This window comes from Colossoma macropomum, unplaced genomic scaffold (genome assembly GCF_904425465.1).
Source record: "Colossoma macropomum unplaced genomic scaffold, Colossoma_macropomum, whole genome shotgun sequence".
Classification (NCBI taxonomy): Eukaryota; Metazoa; Chordata; class Actinopteri; order Characiformes; family Serrasalmidae; genus Colossoma; species Colossoma macropomum.
Genome location: NW_023495922.1, coordinates 1,383,710 through 1,401,549, shown reverse-complemented (window position 1 = coordinate 1,401,549; position 17,840 = coordinate 1,383,710). Strand labels below are relative to the sequence as shown.

Here is a 17,840-nt window from a genome sequence, read left to right as displayed (position 1 = left end):
ATGTAAATTCTCCTCCAATGGATTTTCATGATTTTATCTTGTCTCTGCCTGCTCTAATTGTAACATTGCTGTCAACATCCACCTTGCCATCCTTGGGCAACTTTGTTATCTAGGTCAACTAGATGACACAGTAAAATGTGTTGCTCATTTTTATCAACCAGAAAGCAAATTCTCATCGTATTTAAGGTGCAGTGAGACTTCATCCAATGTATTGTTTTGGCATTTGATAAATTGATTACAATTAAATGTCGGCTTCCATGCACATTAAGTCAGTTTCTGATTCTTCCATGGGCACATGTCGGCTTTCATGCACCTTTAGCCAGTTTCTAATTCTTCCTTGGGCACATGGTCTCTTCACTTTTTGCTTCTTGCTTAATCTTAAAAGGTAGCCAGAGGAGAAAACCATCATCTGTGTCCCCAGGTTGTTTTTGTTATTCCTTAAAGAAAGCAGAAATTCATAGGAATAATTTATAGTAAGGAGCTGCATAGCCTATTCTCCACATAACTTGGCTTTTTCAGAGTTTCTGGCAAGGTGCTAAATAGAGGGGGTCCTAGGGTCTCCGACATCCCCTAATTAACCTCTTGGATCCCCTGCATGTCTCAAAAATGTAAATTCAAGGAAAGGTTATTGTTCAGCTGCTTCACGCACCATCAGCAAGCATGTCTTTAATATTTACACTATGCTGCAGTAAAACCAGCACAATTTCCCAAGAGTTTGTTACTCATTTTTCGAAATAAGACAAAAGAGGAGACGTGTAAGATCTCAGTTAATGTATGGAAAAGCCCATTTCCAGAAGATGAATTGTTAAACCAAACATTTTGTTGCCATTGAAGCTAGCATCAGTGCCTCTATGGTGAGTGAGTTAGCAGCCAGCCAACTTAGGACCCCCTGAATAAAGGGGGTATTTTGCACACTGGTTGCCGGAATCCCTTTGAGGTATCAAAATTAGTAAACATAAACATACCACAACAGTAAAAGCGGCAGAGATTAAGTAAAACAATGAAACGATAAAACAATCATATAAGCTACAAAAACCAACAATAAGACAATTAAAAACTGAAAATTAAACATTAAAAACACTAATGGCAGATAGTGGTCATACACAAGGTCATGCAGGAAAGCTGTGCCCCTGGAAGTAAGGACAAACATACAAATGACACAAGACACAGGAGAACTCAAAGTTCACTAGATGGGGCTATACAAGACAGGTGATTGGGGTGATGAGGGAAAAATCACAGACACTAATTTTTACATCCCTAGAAGTGTAATATAAAACATCACTTAAAATACTGAGGTTTAAAAGAATAGATCTGCCATTTGTTGTAGTGACAATTCCCAAATTCATCAGAAGCACATAGCTAATGAATATTCATGGATGCATTTTTCAATAGAAGTAAGTCTCTGCTACTGTACTCTTCAAGATATACCTAGAAAGTCATATATTCAAACAGTTTCTGTCACTGGATGATGGTAGTATCTAAAGGCTTTCCATTGTTTCCCTCTAATTTCAGATAAATTCTCAAAAAAGAAACTTTCTCCTAAACAATGCTCAGTCATAACCTACATGCATCTCCAGTCAGAGAATATGAAGAAAGAGTTGGACCTGAAGAAATACAACACATCAGAGGAGGGATACAGGAGACTCATCCCAGCTATCACAAACTGTAGAATGGCTCAGTGAGTGTTTGACATAAATATTATAAAGCTAATATTAATACTGTGTTATGACTTAATGATTTGTATAAAATGTTAAATAAGTCTAAGTAGTCCAAGGAGGTTAACAAAAAAAACAGGAAAAGAGAAGTCAAACGTGTCAGAGAATTATGTTTTTTATGTTGCATTTGGAGCTTCTATGGTCTGCTGTTAGATTTATGATTAACACATGACAAATTACTTAAAAACATTACATACCTTACACATATACATGTGGGGTATGAATACTTTCATTAAGTAGTAAATATTTTCTCTGTTGTGTTAAAATCAGAATCAGTATTCTCAAAACACTACCACACAAAGACAGTCCAGTCCATTATTTTACCTGTTTGTTTCTGCTTCTCTACTGTTCTGTCTCATAGATGGGGTATAATTTCTTTTGCTTTTCATTGAAAATTGACTCTTGCAGTTATGCAGTTTCTTTTCCAGCAGTCCTGGATAAGGCCAAAAGTCATAAATAAATAAATAAATAAATAAATAAATACGTACATACATACATACACATATAAATAAATCATGAAATAAATAAATTCAATAAAATATTTAATTAGTAAATTTCACTGAAAACACTAAAGTATGACTGAGCATGTATAACTGGTAAAGAATTGTGTTGAGGTTTAGTTTATTATATTATAATAAGACAGACTCTTATTTAAATGAGAAAACATTATTTTACAATGAATGAAAGCAATGTGTGGCTTACATAGCAATAGAACAAGATGAGTTGTTTATTGAATATCATTAATGTTTTTACGTTTGTTTTTAACACTGTTGAGGGAAGCAGCCCATACTAAGAAACCTGTGGTTGTTAATAATGAATGTTTTATTCTTCTGGGAGCCTCAAGACAATTTTGTTGTTATGAGAAAATATATTTAGTGTAACGTGTAAATTTCTATTTTGTATGTTCACCAGTTTCATTTTGAATCATGCCATAGATCACTATTTACTTGATTTAGATGAAAGATACATTATGTAATAGTAAAAGAAACAACAGTAAACATTGCAACCTTGGTTAAAGAACAGTCATGAACATCTTTTGTAGATTAAAGAGCAGGAAACTATTCTGTGAGTTCTTGCTTTATAAGATTCTTTGCAGAAGTCTTCAAACAGATAATCACCATTAAGCAAGTAGGAGAAAAAAAAGAAGGAACCAAGGAAATGTGTCTCAAAACATTATCAGTCCAATACAAGAATGAAAAAATTACATGGAATGACACCATTACATTTTATTGTTCTGATAATTCCAAATACAAACCACAGTTTATAAATCTTTATATAATTTACTTACTTCCTTTTCTTCCCCAAATTTAGATTTGCTGGCTGTGATCTCACTGCACAGTCCCTTGAAACTTTAAATACAGCTATACAAACAGAAAACTCTTCCTTGAAAGAGCTGGACCTCAGTAACAGTGATCTTCAGGATTCAGGAGTGGAGAAGCTCTCTGCTGGACTGAAGAGTTCACACTGTAGACTGGAGATACTCAGGTCAGACTTTAAATATTTCATAAAATCAATAATAATTGTGAGGTTAATTTTATATATATATATATATATATATATATATATATATATATATATAATGTATGTATGTATATATATATATATATATGTATATACATTCTGCCTTTGCAGACTTGCTATGTGTAAACTCAGTCAACAGTCCTGTAACATACTGCAGTCAGTTTTACAAACTGAAACCTCCTCACTGAAAGAACTGGACCTCAGTAACAACAACCTGCAGGATTCAGGGGTGGAGCTGCTCTCTGCTGGACTGAAGAGTTCGCATTGTAAACTGGAGAAACTCAGGTCAGTATTTTCATGATTATTATAATTATATCCTTGGTAAAGATGGGAAAACAAAAGGTCAGGAAAAAATAATAGAAATAAAGTTAGTCTTATCAATTTATTCATACCCAGGTGTTATAATTATTGGCATTCCTGCATGTGTAACCTCCCTATACATAGCCTATAAAATTTGACAAGTTTATAGAATACAAAGTAAGGAATCTGAGACCCTCCTCAGTAAAAAATCTCAGATCCTCATGGTTCTAGATCCCTTTCTCTTTGGCACTCTCCTCTTCACAGCTCTTCAGTAGGGTTTTGGTCAGGAGACTGGGGTGGCCATGTCAAAAGCTTAATTCTGTGAAACATTTATGTGTATATTTGAAGTTATGTTTTGGATAACAGTCCTGCTGGAAGGTCTAATCACAATTCATTTTTAGCTTTTTGGTACTTTTTTGGTATATTCTTTTACTTTGTGGATTCCCTGATGTGTCCTCACACTCTTCCCAGGCTTTTGGCTGGAAAAGCAACCACAAAACATTATAGAAAGTTGACCTTACTTAACAGAGGAAATGTTTTTAGTGTAGCTATTTCTAAGCCATTGCCCAAATATTAGCTAACTAGCCACTTTGTAGTTCTATAATATCAAATTGTAGTCTATGTCTTTGATGATTCACCACCCAATAATACCTGCTCAGTATAGTTCCTGTAGGGGTCTTGACCACTGATTAATGGGGTAATGGGGAGTTTACCAGTTATGCATAAATAAATGAACTACAGTCTGCAACTGTAGAACTTTCATATTTGTTGTATTTGCTCTCTCTTTGCAGACTAGCTTTGTGTAATCTTGGGAAATATACATGTAACACTCTGGGATCAACACTGCAAGCAGAAACCTGGTCCCTGAAAGAGCTGGACCTCAGTAAGAACAATCTACAGGATTCAGGAATGGAGGAGCTTTCCCATGGACTGAAGAGTCCACTCTGTAAACTGGAGATACTCAGGTCAGAATCACAAAGGAGATATTCTATTCCAGTATTATAGAAGTATGCAACCCATGTTTACACAGTATTTAGCAAAATTAAGAAACCACTCTTTCATTTATTTAATTTCCAGCCTAAATAAGTTTTTCATTTTTCAGCATCAGCAAAAAAGGAGGAAATAACAGAAAATTACATAAAAGCCTTTAACACTGAATATAATATTAAATCTGCCAATATTTAATTTGTCCAGTTTTTACTTTTGTGCACCTATTTCCACTTTAACTCTTCCATCATTGCAGTCTCCAACAGTTAAGTTACAGCTGTGTTCTCCAAAATGTTCCCAAAGGAGTCACTGACAATGTGTTCACCTTCAAAGAGACCAAAGGGAAAATCTGTCCCATATAAAATTACTTTATCTATTTGTTTAATGATTTGCTGTTAAGTCCATTAAAAGCTTAGGTGACACTATTTTGAGTGGTCCTTTCAAGATGAAATAAACACTCAACAGACTCTCAGTAGCATATCAATGATGTAGTAGCAGTGGATACGTTCAGTAGGTTATCAAGAGACTTTATTTGGAATGTCCAAGTTCATTTTTGTGGACATTGATGTGAAAGGTCACTGAACATATAACAAGTATAATACAGACCACCTTGACATCCGCATCAAGCTGTTATAGACATATTGCTGACACCATTCTGTAACTGGAGCTTCATGGGATTAGGTTTTGGTTAGGGATAGGTTTAGGATTAGGGCTAGGGTTAGGGTTAGGGTTAGGTTTTGGGTAAGGTTGGGTAAGATTAGGATGTAACATCTCAACAATACATCTACTAAATATAAGTAATGTATCAACAGTCAAAATAAAGTTTACCAAACTTTTTTTTACCAAAGCTTAATGCTTTGCCAATTTGGGCTTGGCCCATTTTTTGCATCTTCATATGATTTTTTAATAAACAGAGGAGAAAAAATAATAAGGAAATAAAAACCTTCTTACATGATAGCTTTTAGCAGACTATCAAAGCAGAACAGCACTGTCAGAAACAGGTGTTCATGCTTTAGCACAATGTAACTTTTAACTGGCTAACTGTATCTAACCAAAATAACCCTCTGTTTTAGTTTCTTGTCCATCAAAACTGTCCATGCAACTGCTGTGGCTGAGTTTCAGATGAGTTGCAGGATGTGCTACATTATGCAATACAAATTCATTTTAGATTCATGTCAGTTTTAGGCAAGTGAAGTTGCATAAGTTTAAAGATAGCCTAATGTCACAATGCAAAGTAGCAGATTCTTAATTCAGCAGCAGGGATTACCAACTGAACACTTTTTCTGATCACATTTAGGTTTGTTATGAACAGCATAAGTGCACATAATTGGCCAGTGAGTCTGATAAAATGGCTAAGGAGTACAGGAATAGTGTAGGTGTACATAATAAACCAGCAGCAAAGTATGTATGTACCTGTAAGTTAATTAATTATAATTATTTTAAACATACACGTATGTTTTTATATTTATGAAAGTGGTTATAGATTCCCATGTCTGGTAAATTATCTACAACTAAAAATGAAAAATACACAAAGTTATACAGATTAGATAAAAGAACAATCATTCCATTAATTCTGCAAAGACAGAAACTACTCTGTCTTTTACAACCCTGAGTAATATAAGTCAAATTAAAGTATTTCTGTGTGATTCCATGTTTTTTGACTGAACTGTGTTCTCTAAGGTATTTACTCTCTCTTTGCAGATTAGCCATGTGTAATTTCACTCTGGAGTCTTGCAAATCTCTCATATCAGCCCTACAAACAAAAATCTCCACCCTGAAAGAGCTCAACCTTAGTAACAATGAGCTGCAGGATTCAGCAGTGGAGCTGCTTTCTGCTGGACTGAAGACTGGAGACTGTAAACTGGAGATACTCAGGTCAGTGTTCCTGTCAGTTTATTTTGGAAGGAAGCTCATAAGATTTAAAGCCATTTTTATTAAGGCCAATGTGTCTTTATTTATAAATATTACTTGACATGTTTTTTAGTGAAATAATGGACAAAATTAACTTTTGCTGAAATTTTGTCAACACTTGATAGTACAGAGATGTTTCATCTTAAGAAAAAAACAGATGGTGGAGTTGATCACATAAAAAAAGTTTTTATTCAAGGCTTTAATTTAAAGCAGATCAGTCACAAATTGAGAAATACTATATTTCCAGGTAAAGAGACATGTATAGTTTAATCACATTTATGCAGAAGTGTCGGAGCTGCTACAGAGTGATTTGCGAGCCTAACAGTGAAAACAAAGTGTGCCTGAAGAAAAAGAAAATATATCAGAAGGAAATCTTACCTGCAGCCTTATTATCACATTCTAATGTATGCAAGACAACATTTAAATAAACCAGATGCATTTACTTATTATACTTTGGGGTTGTGTGGCAGCCAGTATCACAATAAACATTGCACAGTGAAACACTGTCAAGAAACATAAGCTGAAAAGAGAACTTCAACATCAGGACAGTGATCCAAAATATACCTCAAAATCCATCATCAACTACTTTCGGAATAGTCTTCACAATCTCCTCATGTGAATAGCATTGAAAATCTGTGGGTAGATCTTAACCATGCAGTGTATGCAAGACGACCAAAGAATATCACAGAACAAAAACGTTCTGCGAGGAAGAGTTTAGATTCCAAAAACAAGACTTGAAGGATTCCTAGCAAGTCTCCTACCAAATGCGTCAGCAAGATTTGATAACTACCTACTACTACTTTGATAACTAACTACTAAGTATTGACTAGGTTGCTCAAACCTCTGGAAATGCGTCAAATATAAACAGTGTATTAATATTTTTTAAAATATTTTAAATAATAAATTGGCCTCATTTATCAATGTCATGTAAAGTCAACTCTGACCACATAATAAGCACAAACAAGTTTCATTGACAGTTATTTATTTATTATTATTTTTCATTATTAATTAGTTTTGTTTTTGGCATATCTTCATGATCAAACCCACATCTGATTTGAGTGAAATAGTTCTACAACCTCACAAAAATTCTTGACTTGTGGTTATATAACCCAAATTATTATCAATATTATCTATAATACTAATAATAAGAATAAAAATAATGCAACAATAATATTAATAATTTGTGCACATGACAAACCAATTCAAAAGTGGATGCACTTATTTTATATGCACATTAGTATAGACAAATGCTGCAACTATTTCATGTTCCATATTTTCACATATAGCACACCACATAGGCATCATAACCAAGAAGAAATCATGAACAATAAATCAAAAAGCTCTGGGGATTATTGAAGATGTTTAAGACAAAATAAAACATCTCTAGACTAATTTCTTTTTCTATAACTTGATGATCCATCCTAGTAAACTAAAATGTACAAGATAATTTGCTGGGGTGTCTATACAAGATTGATTCAAATACCTTAAGTATCCTCATTTGAGTGTGTTGTAAAATCTGTGTATTTGTTCTTTCTTTATAGACTAGCTTTGTGTAATCTTGGAGAAAAGACGTTTGAAAATCTTGGATCCCTTTTAAAACAGGAAAACTCCCTGAAAGAGCTGGATCTCAGTAATAATGACCTGCAGGATTCAGGAATGGATCTGTTCTGTGACGGACTGAACAGTTCACGCTGTAAACTGGAAATACTCAGGTCATTCTTTCTGTCAGAATCATAAATACTTAGCAGCATTATTCAGTATGTTTTTTATATAAAAAAGATTAAGTTTGTACTGAATTTAACTGTGAATAATAAATTGGTCACATAGTACAGATAAAGTAACATTTACTGCTAGAGTAGAAAGAAAGAAAGAAAGAAAAATGTGCATTCTAGAAGAAGACTTACAGATGACAGAATTTATTTAAACATTCATCAAAACATGCTTTTAATGGCATCAATATTTTGCCAACAACTTATTCATGCTTCAGTTTCTGTTTCATCCTAATACCCCTTTTTCCTATATCCATGTCTTTATAATTGCTCTTCTCATTGCAGACCAGAGCTTGATGTTTTCCTTTGTTGAGTCTTGGTTCCTCTCAGTTCTACTCTCAGTTCTTCCTCATGCTCTTAGGGAGTTTTTCCTTTTGATTATTAGTTCCTCTCAGTGGTTCTTCCTCATGCTCTTAGGGAGTTTCTCCTTTTTAGTCTTTGTTTCCTAGGTGTCTGTATAGAAAAGTGCTGTAGTGGAGGTATCTACACAGATATCTTGGATTAAATTACAGATCAGCTCTCAAATGATGATACACACTTTGACACACCTTTTTGATTTTTATTTCATTTGTAAATACAAAGCAATAAGCCCAACAACAGTTATGCATACCAAGAGACTACACTAGTACAGATTAGATATGTTTAATTTGGTCCATTTATGAACAACCATTTGTGTCTCTTTAAATATGTTTTTATTCTGAACAATGTCATGAATCTTTGACATTCATTACTAAAAATTGATGATCTACATTCATTCAGAAATACAAGATAAACATTTCAGACCAAAGCAAACACTATATTTTGTTTATATTCAGAATGAAAAACAATACCAACATAAGCACTGAAGTTCTGAATCTGAAACTGGCTTACTGTGGTGCAGATTATTGCTGGAAAACAAGATGGTGCCCTGAGAGGCAGCTACAGTGTTTTGATGTGTCATGTGTTTGTGTGTTTTGCTTGTTAAACTTGCACATGGAGTCACAGTTTGGCTAAATTTCAACTGGTGTGAGCATCTGTACATTTGGGGCTTAACTCCACAAAATAATTTTCTTGAATTCATATTATACTTGGAGATTCTTCAAAGGTACTCATTGGGAGATCACTAGCCATCCTCCTGCAGCAAAGAGAAGGAGAGCAGGAGGTATGCAGGATACATGGCAACACACTCACATGACTTCAGAGACATGGCATTCAAACTGGCGGTTCCAAACATATTTCTCTCCAACATGCACTCACTCAACAACAAAATGGATTATTTGAAACTGCTGGTAAGAATAACACAGGACCTTTCAACAACGTCTGCTTCAGTGAGAGGTGGTTAAATGAAATTACTCTTGACATCGTAGTGGAGCTGCCCAGCTTTTCATTATACAGAGTGGACCACAATCCCGTTACAAAACCAAAGATGGAGGACTACATTTTTACATTAACCACAGGTGGTGCAAGACACAAGTCTTCTGGCCAGAACATTCTCTCCTGAACTGGACGCCCTTACTATCAGTTGCACGCCATTCTACTCACTTTGGGAATTTAACTCTATAATTCTGGTTTACTCTTTAATTCAGGCTTTATGCCCCCCGCATTGGCACAAGACAGCTTAGCACAACATCAGCTGGTTGACCAGCAAACTCAGTGTTGAATTACCAAAATATAAACAGTTTATCAGCTGCCCCATCAGACAAGACAAAACACTAGACCACTGTTACAGCACCATCAAAGACTCATGCCAGGCAACCTCTCATTCCCCACTTGAAAACTCCAATCATTCTCTCTTGCAGTTCATCCTCTTATTTAGGCAAAAGCTTAAAACCATAAAGCCTGAGGTGAAATCAGTGAGAATGTGGTCTCCTGATGTCACATTTGAGGGAATGTCTGGACTCAACCAACTAGGACTCCTATCTACATTTACAACAATAATAAATCCTGGTTCTCTAGTGAGCTCTGCAAACTGCACACAGCCAAGGAAGAGGCTTATAGCAGTAGTGACCATGATGCATCCAAAAGAGCAAAGTGTGTAATAGAATCCATTATCACATCCTTGATCTCCATCTGGTTCGGTTCTGCATCATACACAAAGCGTAAGCTATAATCATGAAAATCATGGCTGACCCCCACAGTACGTGAGAATGGGAGCCCTAAATACTCAAGATCAACCACCACCTCCACAGTTTGTTTTTCCAGGTCTTCATCCTCCTAAACAAGGACGCTTCTCACATCCCTCTGCTTCAAACTGCTGCACATGTACTTTAATACCATAATTTTAATGATTGAGGACCTTTTTGACTTTAGTCAGCAGACATATGCAGTTTTACTATAATATACATATTTTAAAAATAAACTTACATTTATATTAGCTGCTTAATTCCTTTACCTGCACATACTGTTTATTTGTACTGTTTATAGTACTTTATTGTAACTGGATTTATCTCTCACTGAACATCCTTTATATTATTCACAGTTTGTTTGTGTACTGTCTGTTTTATTTATATCCATAGTATATCTTTTTTTTCTCTATTTATTTTATTTTGTTTCATGTTGACACCTGCACCGAAAGAAATTCCTGGTGCATCAGGTACTTAGTGAATAAAGATTCTGATTCTGATTAGTGGTATATTTAATAAATTTAGTACATTTAGAGTATGAGCTGCTGATCATTTTGTTGTGTTTCTTGTCTGGAAGTTAATACATTTCTGAGTTATGAAACTGAGAAGATGCCATTGAGAATGCCCACAAATAAAACTGCTAATAAAACTGGACTTGTTTGGCAGGAACAAGATAATGTACAAAAAGTCAAAAAAGAATGTGAATGTGAAAAAACACCCTTCTTTGTCATATGGCTTTACATCACATGACTAAAACACCTGGATGCTGTTCTTTACATTGAGATTTTCTATTCTTGCCAGAGAATGTCCTTGAATATGTTTTATTTTTTTTTTAATTGTGTGCAACTATGTGTTTTAGTATTTTTCTGTTAAGTTCTGTTTGACACCAAAGTGAATCAACTTTCTCACTCTTGTTTATTTCCTTCTTTTTCCTCTTTCTGCAGATTATCTGGTTGCATGATCACAGTGACAGGCTGTTCCTCTCTGGCTTCAGCTTTGAGTTCAAACCCCTCACACCTGAAAGTACTGGATCTGACTTACAACCACCCAGGAGAGTCAGGAGAGAAACTGCTCTCTGCTAGACTAAAGGATCCACAGTGCTCACTGAGCACTCTCAGGTATGAATAATTGTGTTTGGAAGTCTTTGTGTGTGTGTGTGGTGGAAGGCAGTAATTATGTGCTTGTTCTTTATTTCTGATAGAGCTCTCCAGCATATTGATCCTAGATTATGTAGGCTTATATGACTATAAATGCAGGTCATTCTTCTAGACTGCAGCTGACTTTCCTAGACTGTTCTTATTCACCTAGATGGCTCTCACTTTCCTAGACTGCTCTCAATCTCTTTGACTGTTCTAGACTGTGCTCATGTATCTAGCATACTTTTACTCTCCTACAATGTGGCTTACTCTGTTACTGCACTCTCACACCTAGACTGTGCTTACTCTCTGCTCTCACTCTCCTAATCTACAGTAACTCTTCCTTACATGTCTAACTCTCCTAGACTGCTGTCACTCTCCTAGACTGTGCTCACTCTCTGCTTTAACTCTCCTAATCTACAGTACATTACAAACATTATATTACATTGTATAGTGCATTATACAGTACTGCAAGTTTTATTTTGTGACGGCGCTCATGCAGAAGTGTTAAAGAGTTTGTTGTTTAATAATATGAAAGTGAATTCTTTATATATACTATAGTTATAGTAGTATATCAGAGATTTTAGACCAGCAAAAAAGTCATTTTAACACTTTTACCCATACATGTACAAATACAGTTATATGCAAAAGTTTGAGCAGCCCTGGTTAAATTACATGTTTTGTTGATTTTCCAAGTTAAAATAAGGTAACACATCCTCCTGCATACAACTGTATTTATTTTGCCTATAGGACACTGAAGGTCAGGTGTACAAACAAGCGATTCACAGTGCAGAATGTGCTGTGACTCAACCACAAAATGTGCCCACAATGTGCACAAAATTAGCAATGGGTTTACAAAGACTGCAGGTTATTGTGCTAATTCCATGTAACCACACCCACAAACACCTTTTAAAAGGCATAGTGAAATAATGGAGCCATCAACAAATCTGAGGCAAAAGAGAATCTGAACATTTAGTGATGAGACAGTGGTGTTAAAAAAATATTCTTTCCCACAAAACATTTTACATAATGCAGAAGTCGGTGAGAGACTATTGTGTGTTTGTGTTTACGGAAACATGGCTCAGTAACAACGTCCCAGACCACGCCATTCAGCTCGAGCAGCTAACATGCTGTTGAGCGGACAGAGCTCTCGTTGAAGGAGGTAAGACCCGCGGCGGGGGGCTTTGTGTTTACATCAATGATGCCTGGTGTCGCGACGCTGCTGTGGTCTGCAAACACTGCTCACCGTTATTGGAGTTTATGGTTATTAAGTGCAGACCATTCTACATCCCGAGGAAATTTACTGCCGTTATAATCGTCGCTGTTTATATCTCTCCAAGCTCCAAAAACAACAATAGGAGTGAGGCACTGAATGAGCTGTATCGACACATCAGTGAGCAGCAGACAGCCCACCCTGATGCTTTTCTCATTTTGGCTGAAGATTTCAATCATGCAGACCCAAAGAGTGTGTTTCCAAAAATATATCAACACATAGACTTTCCAACACGGGGAAAAAATACACTAGACCATGTTTACACCACCCAGAGAGAAGCTTACAAGGCCATTCTCAAACTGGACAGGCTGGGGCTGAACACTTCACTGTGCAACTGGCTCTTAGACTTCCTGACTGGGAGACCACAGGCAGTACAGGCCGGCAACAACACATCCTGCACCATCACACTGAACACGGGGGCTCCCCAAGAATGTGTACTGAGCCCCCTCCTATTCACTCTGACTCTGACTCACACGACTGCACACCGTCGCACAGCTCCAACCTCTTCATCAAGTTCGCGGACGACATGACTGTGGTGGGTCTCATCAGCAACAACAATGAAACAAACTACAGGAGCGAGGTGAGCCGCCTGGCCTTGTGGTGTAGACACAACAATCTCCATCTAAACATTGAGAAGACGAAGCAGGTCATTGTGGACTACAGGAGAACGTGCACCCAGCATGCTCCATTGACCATCAATGGTGCTGCTGTGGAGAGGGTGGAAAGCACCAAGTTCCTGGGCGTGCACGTCACAGAGGACCTCTCCTGGGCCAACAACACAGCATCACTGGCCAGAAGAGCTCATCAGCACCTCTACTTCCTCCGCAAACCAAAGCCCCAACCCCCATCATGTGCACCTTCTACAGAGGTACCATTGAGAGCATCCTGACCAGCTGCATCACCGTGTGGTATGGCGCCTGGACCTTGTGCTGCTGTAAGACACTCCAGCGCATCATGAGAGCAGTTGAGAAGATCATTGGCACCTCCCTCCCCTCCCGTGAAGAGATATGCAGCTCCCGTCTTACCCGAAAAACCTTCTGCATGGCAGGTGATCCCACTCACCCACTACACAGCTTCTTCAGCCTGCTGCCATCAGGGAGGAGACTGCAGAGTGTCCGGGCCAGGACCAGCAGACCGGGGGACAGCTTCATCCACCAGGCTGTCAGGATGCTCAACTCTCTCCCTACTTTGCCCCCCTCCCCCCCTTCTGCCCCTCACACACACAAAGTTCAGACCCAAACACAGGTTCCTGACCCCCACTCCCCAATACTGAACTCATGACATTCCCAGGGACTGTTATGCACCCATCACTTTCTGTTACGCACTCATCACTTTAACTGCTCCATAAGCTCATTCCAATTTGCGCTACTGTTTATATTTGCACTATTAATACCCACAGACCTTAATCTGTATGTGCCTTATGTCACTTTAGTGTTAATTTCAGGACCTTCTTATATTTATATTGTTTATATTATTATTATTATTATTTTGTTTTTTTCTTTTTATTATTCTATTCTATTATTCTATTTTTCTATTTTCTTTTTATATGGGCTAAATGTGGATTTGGCTGCAGTGGGGCCATTAGCATTTTGTCAATATAGGTAAACATTTTTTTTGCTTCTTCTTAAGTTGCATGAAAGGCACCATTTAAAGGCTAATTATCATATCAAGATTATTAACATAAGTTATGTCTATAAAATCGAGCCAAAAATGGCAAAATATTAAGCTTATAGTTGTCTTAAAAAACAGATAAAGCACTTTAGTATGAAATAGTTTTTCTCTTTGATTTCGTTAACTGTTAAATGTGTTGTAGGTAAACTTGCAGACAGACTTTTACAGAAAGAGGAGTCACTTTTGTTGCACTGACAACTGATGGCTTCGAACAGCTGAAACACACTGCCAAGTTTGTGTTTAATGTGAGAGCAAACATTCCCTTTAGAGGGAAATTGAGGATCTTACGTTTTTGCTTTTATTAAACAATTGTTTTTATGCTATTTCACCGTTTTACTTAGTCTTTCACATTGAAATTATGAATATATTGAAGATGTACGTAACAATAATTTCATAGCAACATTCAAACAACTTATTAATGTCATAGTAAAACTGAAATAATGTTGACATACCAAAATTCAAGACAGGCTGACAACCTGTCATAATGATTTTAAAATTATGATGATATGTTGGATTGTGTATGTGTTAGCTGCAGTGTACTGCCCATTCAAATCCATTAAGGACCCACAATGGGCAATGGTGTGGGCCCAGTGTGGAGTGACCCACTGTGGGCCTGTGTTAGGCTATCTGTGGGGAAGCCCTGTAGTGTACTGCCCACCCAAACCCATTAAGGGCCCACAGTGGGTTAAATGATGTAGACCAAGTGTGGAGACACCCTTAATGGATTTTGGTGGGCACATGTTACTATTTTTGCAAGCTATATTGGCATTTTATTATGTTCTAATATAATTTTAATGCAATTTGCGAGTAAGAGCTGCATTCTTGTTCACACTACAAACATCAAATGTATAGTAAATGAATATCCACCGTAAATATCGATTAAAAGCATCCTTGATTGCAATCGTTATTGGCATCGACCCAGAAAAAACATATCAGTTGACCCCTAGTTCATACAGCAACATGATACACACATTACAGCCATCAGCAGGACTCACTTTCTCTAGTCATCATCATTTCATCTGGCTGCAGAAAAGTATTGGCTGGTAATCCAGATCGAAAAAGGACTCAAAATCCTCTCTATTATATTGCTATTTAAATCATCCATTTAATTCCTCTACTGCATTCTCCTTGTGTCTCAAAGATATTTTCTGATTGGCGTTGAGTTTAGTGTTGATAATCAGGAATCTACAGCTGAAATGATCAGCAAACACAAACAGATTGGAGCACCTGTAGTGTGTGCTTTCTATAAGTGCTTCTTTTACACTCAGAGAGTGTGGGAGGTCCGGAGATAGGTAACTGAGGGGCATAGCCAGGACTTTTTCAATGGGGTGGTCAGGTTAGACCCAGTGATTTTTTGAATTTTATATTAAATTTTAAATTTTAATATAAAACTGAAAATGTTTTTCCCCCTTTTCCATATATGATGAGCTACATTAGATGAAATAAATAAATAAAATAATAATAATAATAATAATAATAATAATAATAATAAATATTATTATTGTTGTTATTATTATTATTATTATTATTATTATTATTATTATTAATGTGTTTTAATATACTCCGGCATAGTGTGGTCACTCACTGTCTCTCAGACCGTGGCAGCTGTGAACACTGTGCTCCCAGTGTGTAGCACTCTTTAATGGTATCAATTCTTTCATCCTCCAAGAACTGCCTGCGTACTCTCATAACATGAGGTCGGGCATTGTCGTGCACCTGGAGGAACCCAGGACCCACTGCACCAGCGTAGGGTCTGACAATGGGTCCAAGGATTTCATCCCGATAGCTAATAGCAGACATAATGATAGTGCGTCCTTCCAGGGATATGCCTCCCCAGACTATCACTGAGCCACCACCAAACCACTCATGCTGAATGATGTTGCAGGCAGCATAACTTTCTCCACAGCTTCTCCAGACCCTGTCACATCTGTCACATGTGCTCAGGTGAAACCTGCTCTCATCTGTGAAAAGCACAGGGTGCCAGTGGCGGATCTACCAATTCCGGTGTTCTATGGCAAATGCCAGTCGAACTCTACGGTGCTGGGCAGTGAGCACAGGGCCCACTACAGGATGTCAGGCTCTCAGGCCACCCTCATGAAGCCTGTTTCTGATTGTTTGGTCAGACACATTCACACCAGTGTCCTACTGGAGTTCATTTTGTAGGGCTCCTGTTCCTCCTTGCACGAAGGAGCAGATACTGATCCTGCTGAGGGGTTCTATGGCCTTGTCCAGCTCTCCTAGAGTAACTGCCTGTCTCCGGAAATCTCCTCCATACTCTTAAGACTGTGCTGGGAGACACAGCAAACGTTCTGGCAATGCCATGTATTGATGTGCCATCGTGAAGGAATTGGACTACCTGTGCAACCTCTGTAGGGTCCAGGTACCGCACCATGGTACTAGTAGTGACATTGACCCAAGCTAACTGTAAAACTAGTAAAAAATCAGTCAGAAAAGATGAGGAGGGACAAAATGTCAATGGCCTCCACCTATTAAACCATTCCTGTTTTGCTGGTCGTCTCATTGTTGCTCCTCTAGTGCACCTGTCGTTATTTCATTAACACCAAAGCAGATGAAACTGATTAACAACACCCCCTGCTACTTAACTGAACAGATCAATATCCCAGAAGTTGAATTGAGTTGACGCTATACTCCAATTAAAAAGTGCTCCTGTAATTTTTTGGAGCAGTGTATATCATCTTTCCTTTGTTGGGAAGATTCTAAAATGTGATAATATTAGTAGATAATTCCATATGAATCCAAGAGAACTTTGTGCTTTCAGTTAAAAAGTGCAGCTCTTTGTCAGTCTTATTAGATGGCAGTGCTGACCCACTCATTGTGCTTTAGGCAGACAAGACTTATCTGCCTCTCGCTCTGACCAGGCCATGGTCTCTGAGTCTGCACTTCGTCAGTGTGGATCTCAGTTTTACAAACCCAGTTCCAAAAAAACAACTCTTGAACAGGTGATGCAATCATGCTTGGGTATAAAAGAAGCATTCAAGAAGGGTGGAGCCATTTATGAGTCTGGATGGATCAAGGCTTGCCACTCGCCACAAAAAAAGAGTTGAAATACATATGCATTTTGGAGCAACATATGCTGCCCTCTAGACAAAGTCTTTTTCAGGGACGTCCCTGTTTGTTTCAGCACAACAAGGCCAAGCCAGATTCTGTATTATTATTCTGTATTAGTATTCTGTATGCTGTATTATGAAGTGCAGTATATGACCACAGAGACCCTGGATGCTGATGAGCAGCTGAAATATTATATAAAGCAAGAACAGGAAAACAGTTCCACTTTCACAACCACAACAACAGGTGTCCCCAGTTTCCCAATGATTACTGATCATTGTTAAAAGGAAAGGTGTTGCAACACAGGGGTAAACATGCTCCTGTCCCAACTTTTTTAGAACATGATGCAGGTACTGTGATATACGTCATTTATGTGATCTGTGCATCAC

General features: G+C 37.4%; 1 protein-coding gene across 1 annotated transcript in view; it reads left to right on the top strand.

Annotated features, from left to right (window-relative positions):
* Positions 1-17,840, top strand: part of LOC118803539 (NACHT, LRR and PYD domains-containing protein 12-like) — a 208,371-nt gene that overhangs the window by 148,151 nt on the left and 42,380 nt on the right. Inside the window, exon 9 of the mRNA XM_036564029.1 lies at positions 3,348-3,521. Within this exon, the coding sequence (XP_036419922.1) occupies positions 3,348-3,521 (174 nt within the window). The remainder of the gene's footprint in view (positions 1-3,347; positions 3,522-17,840) is intronic.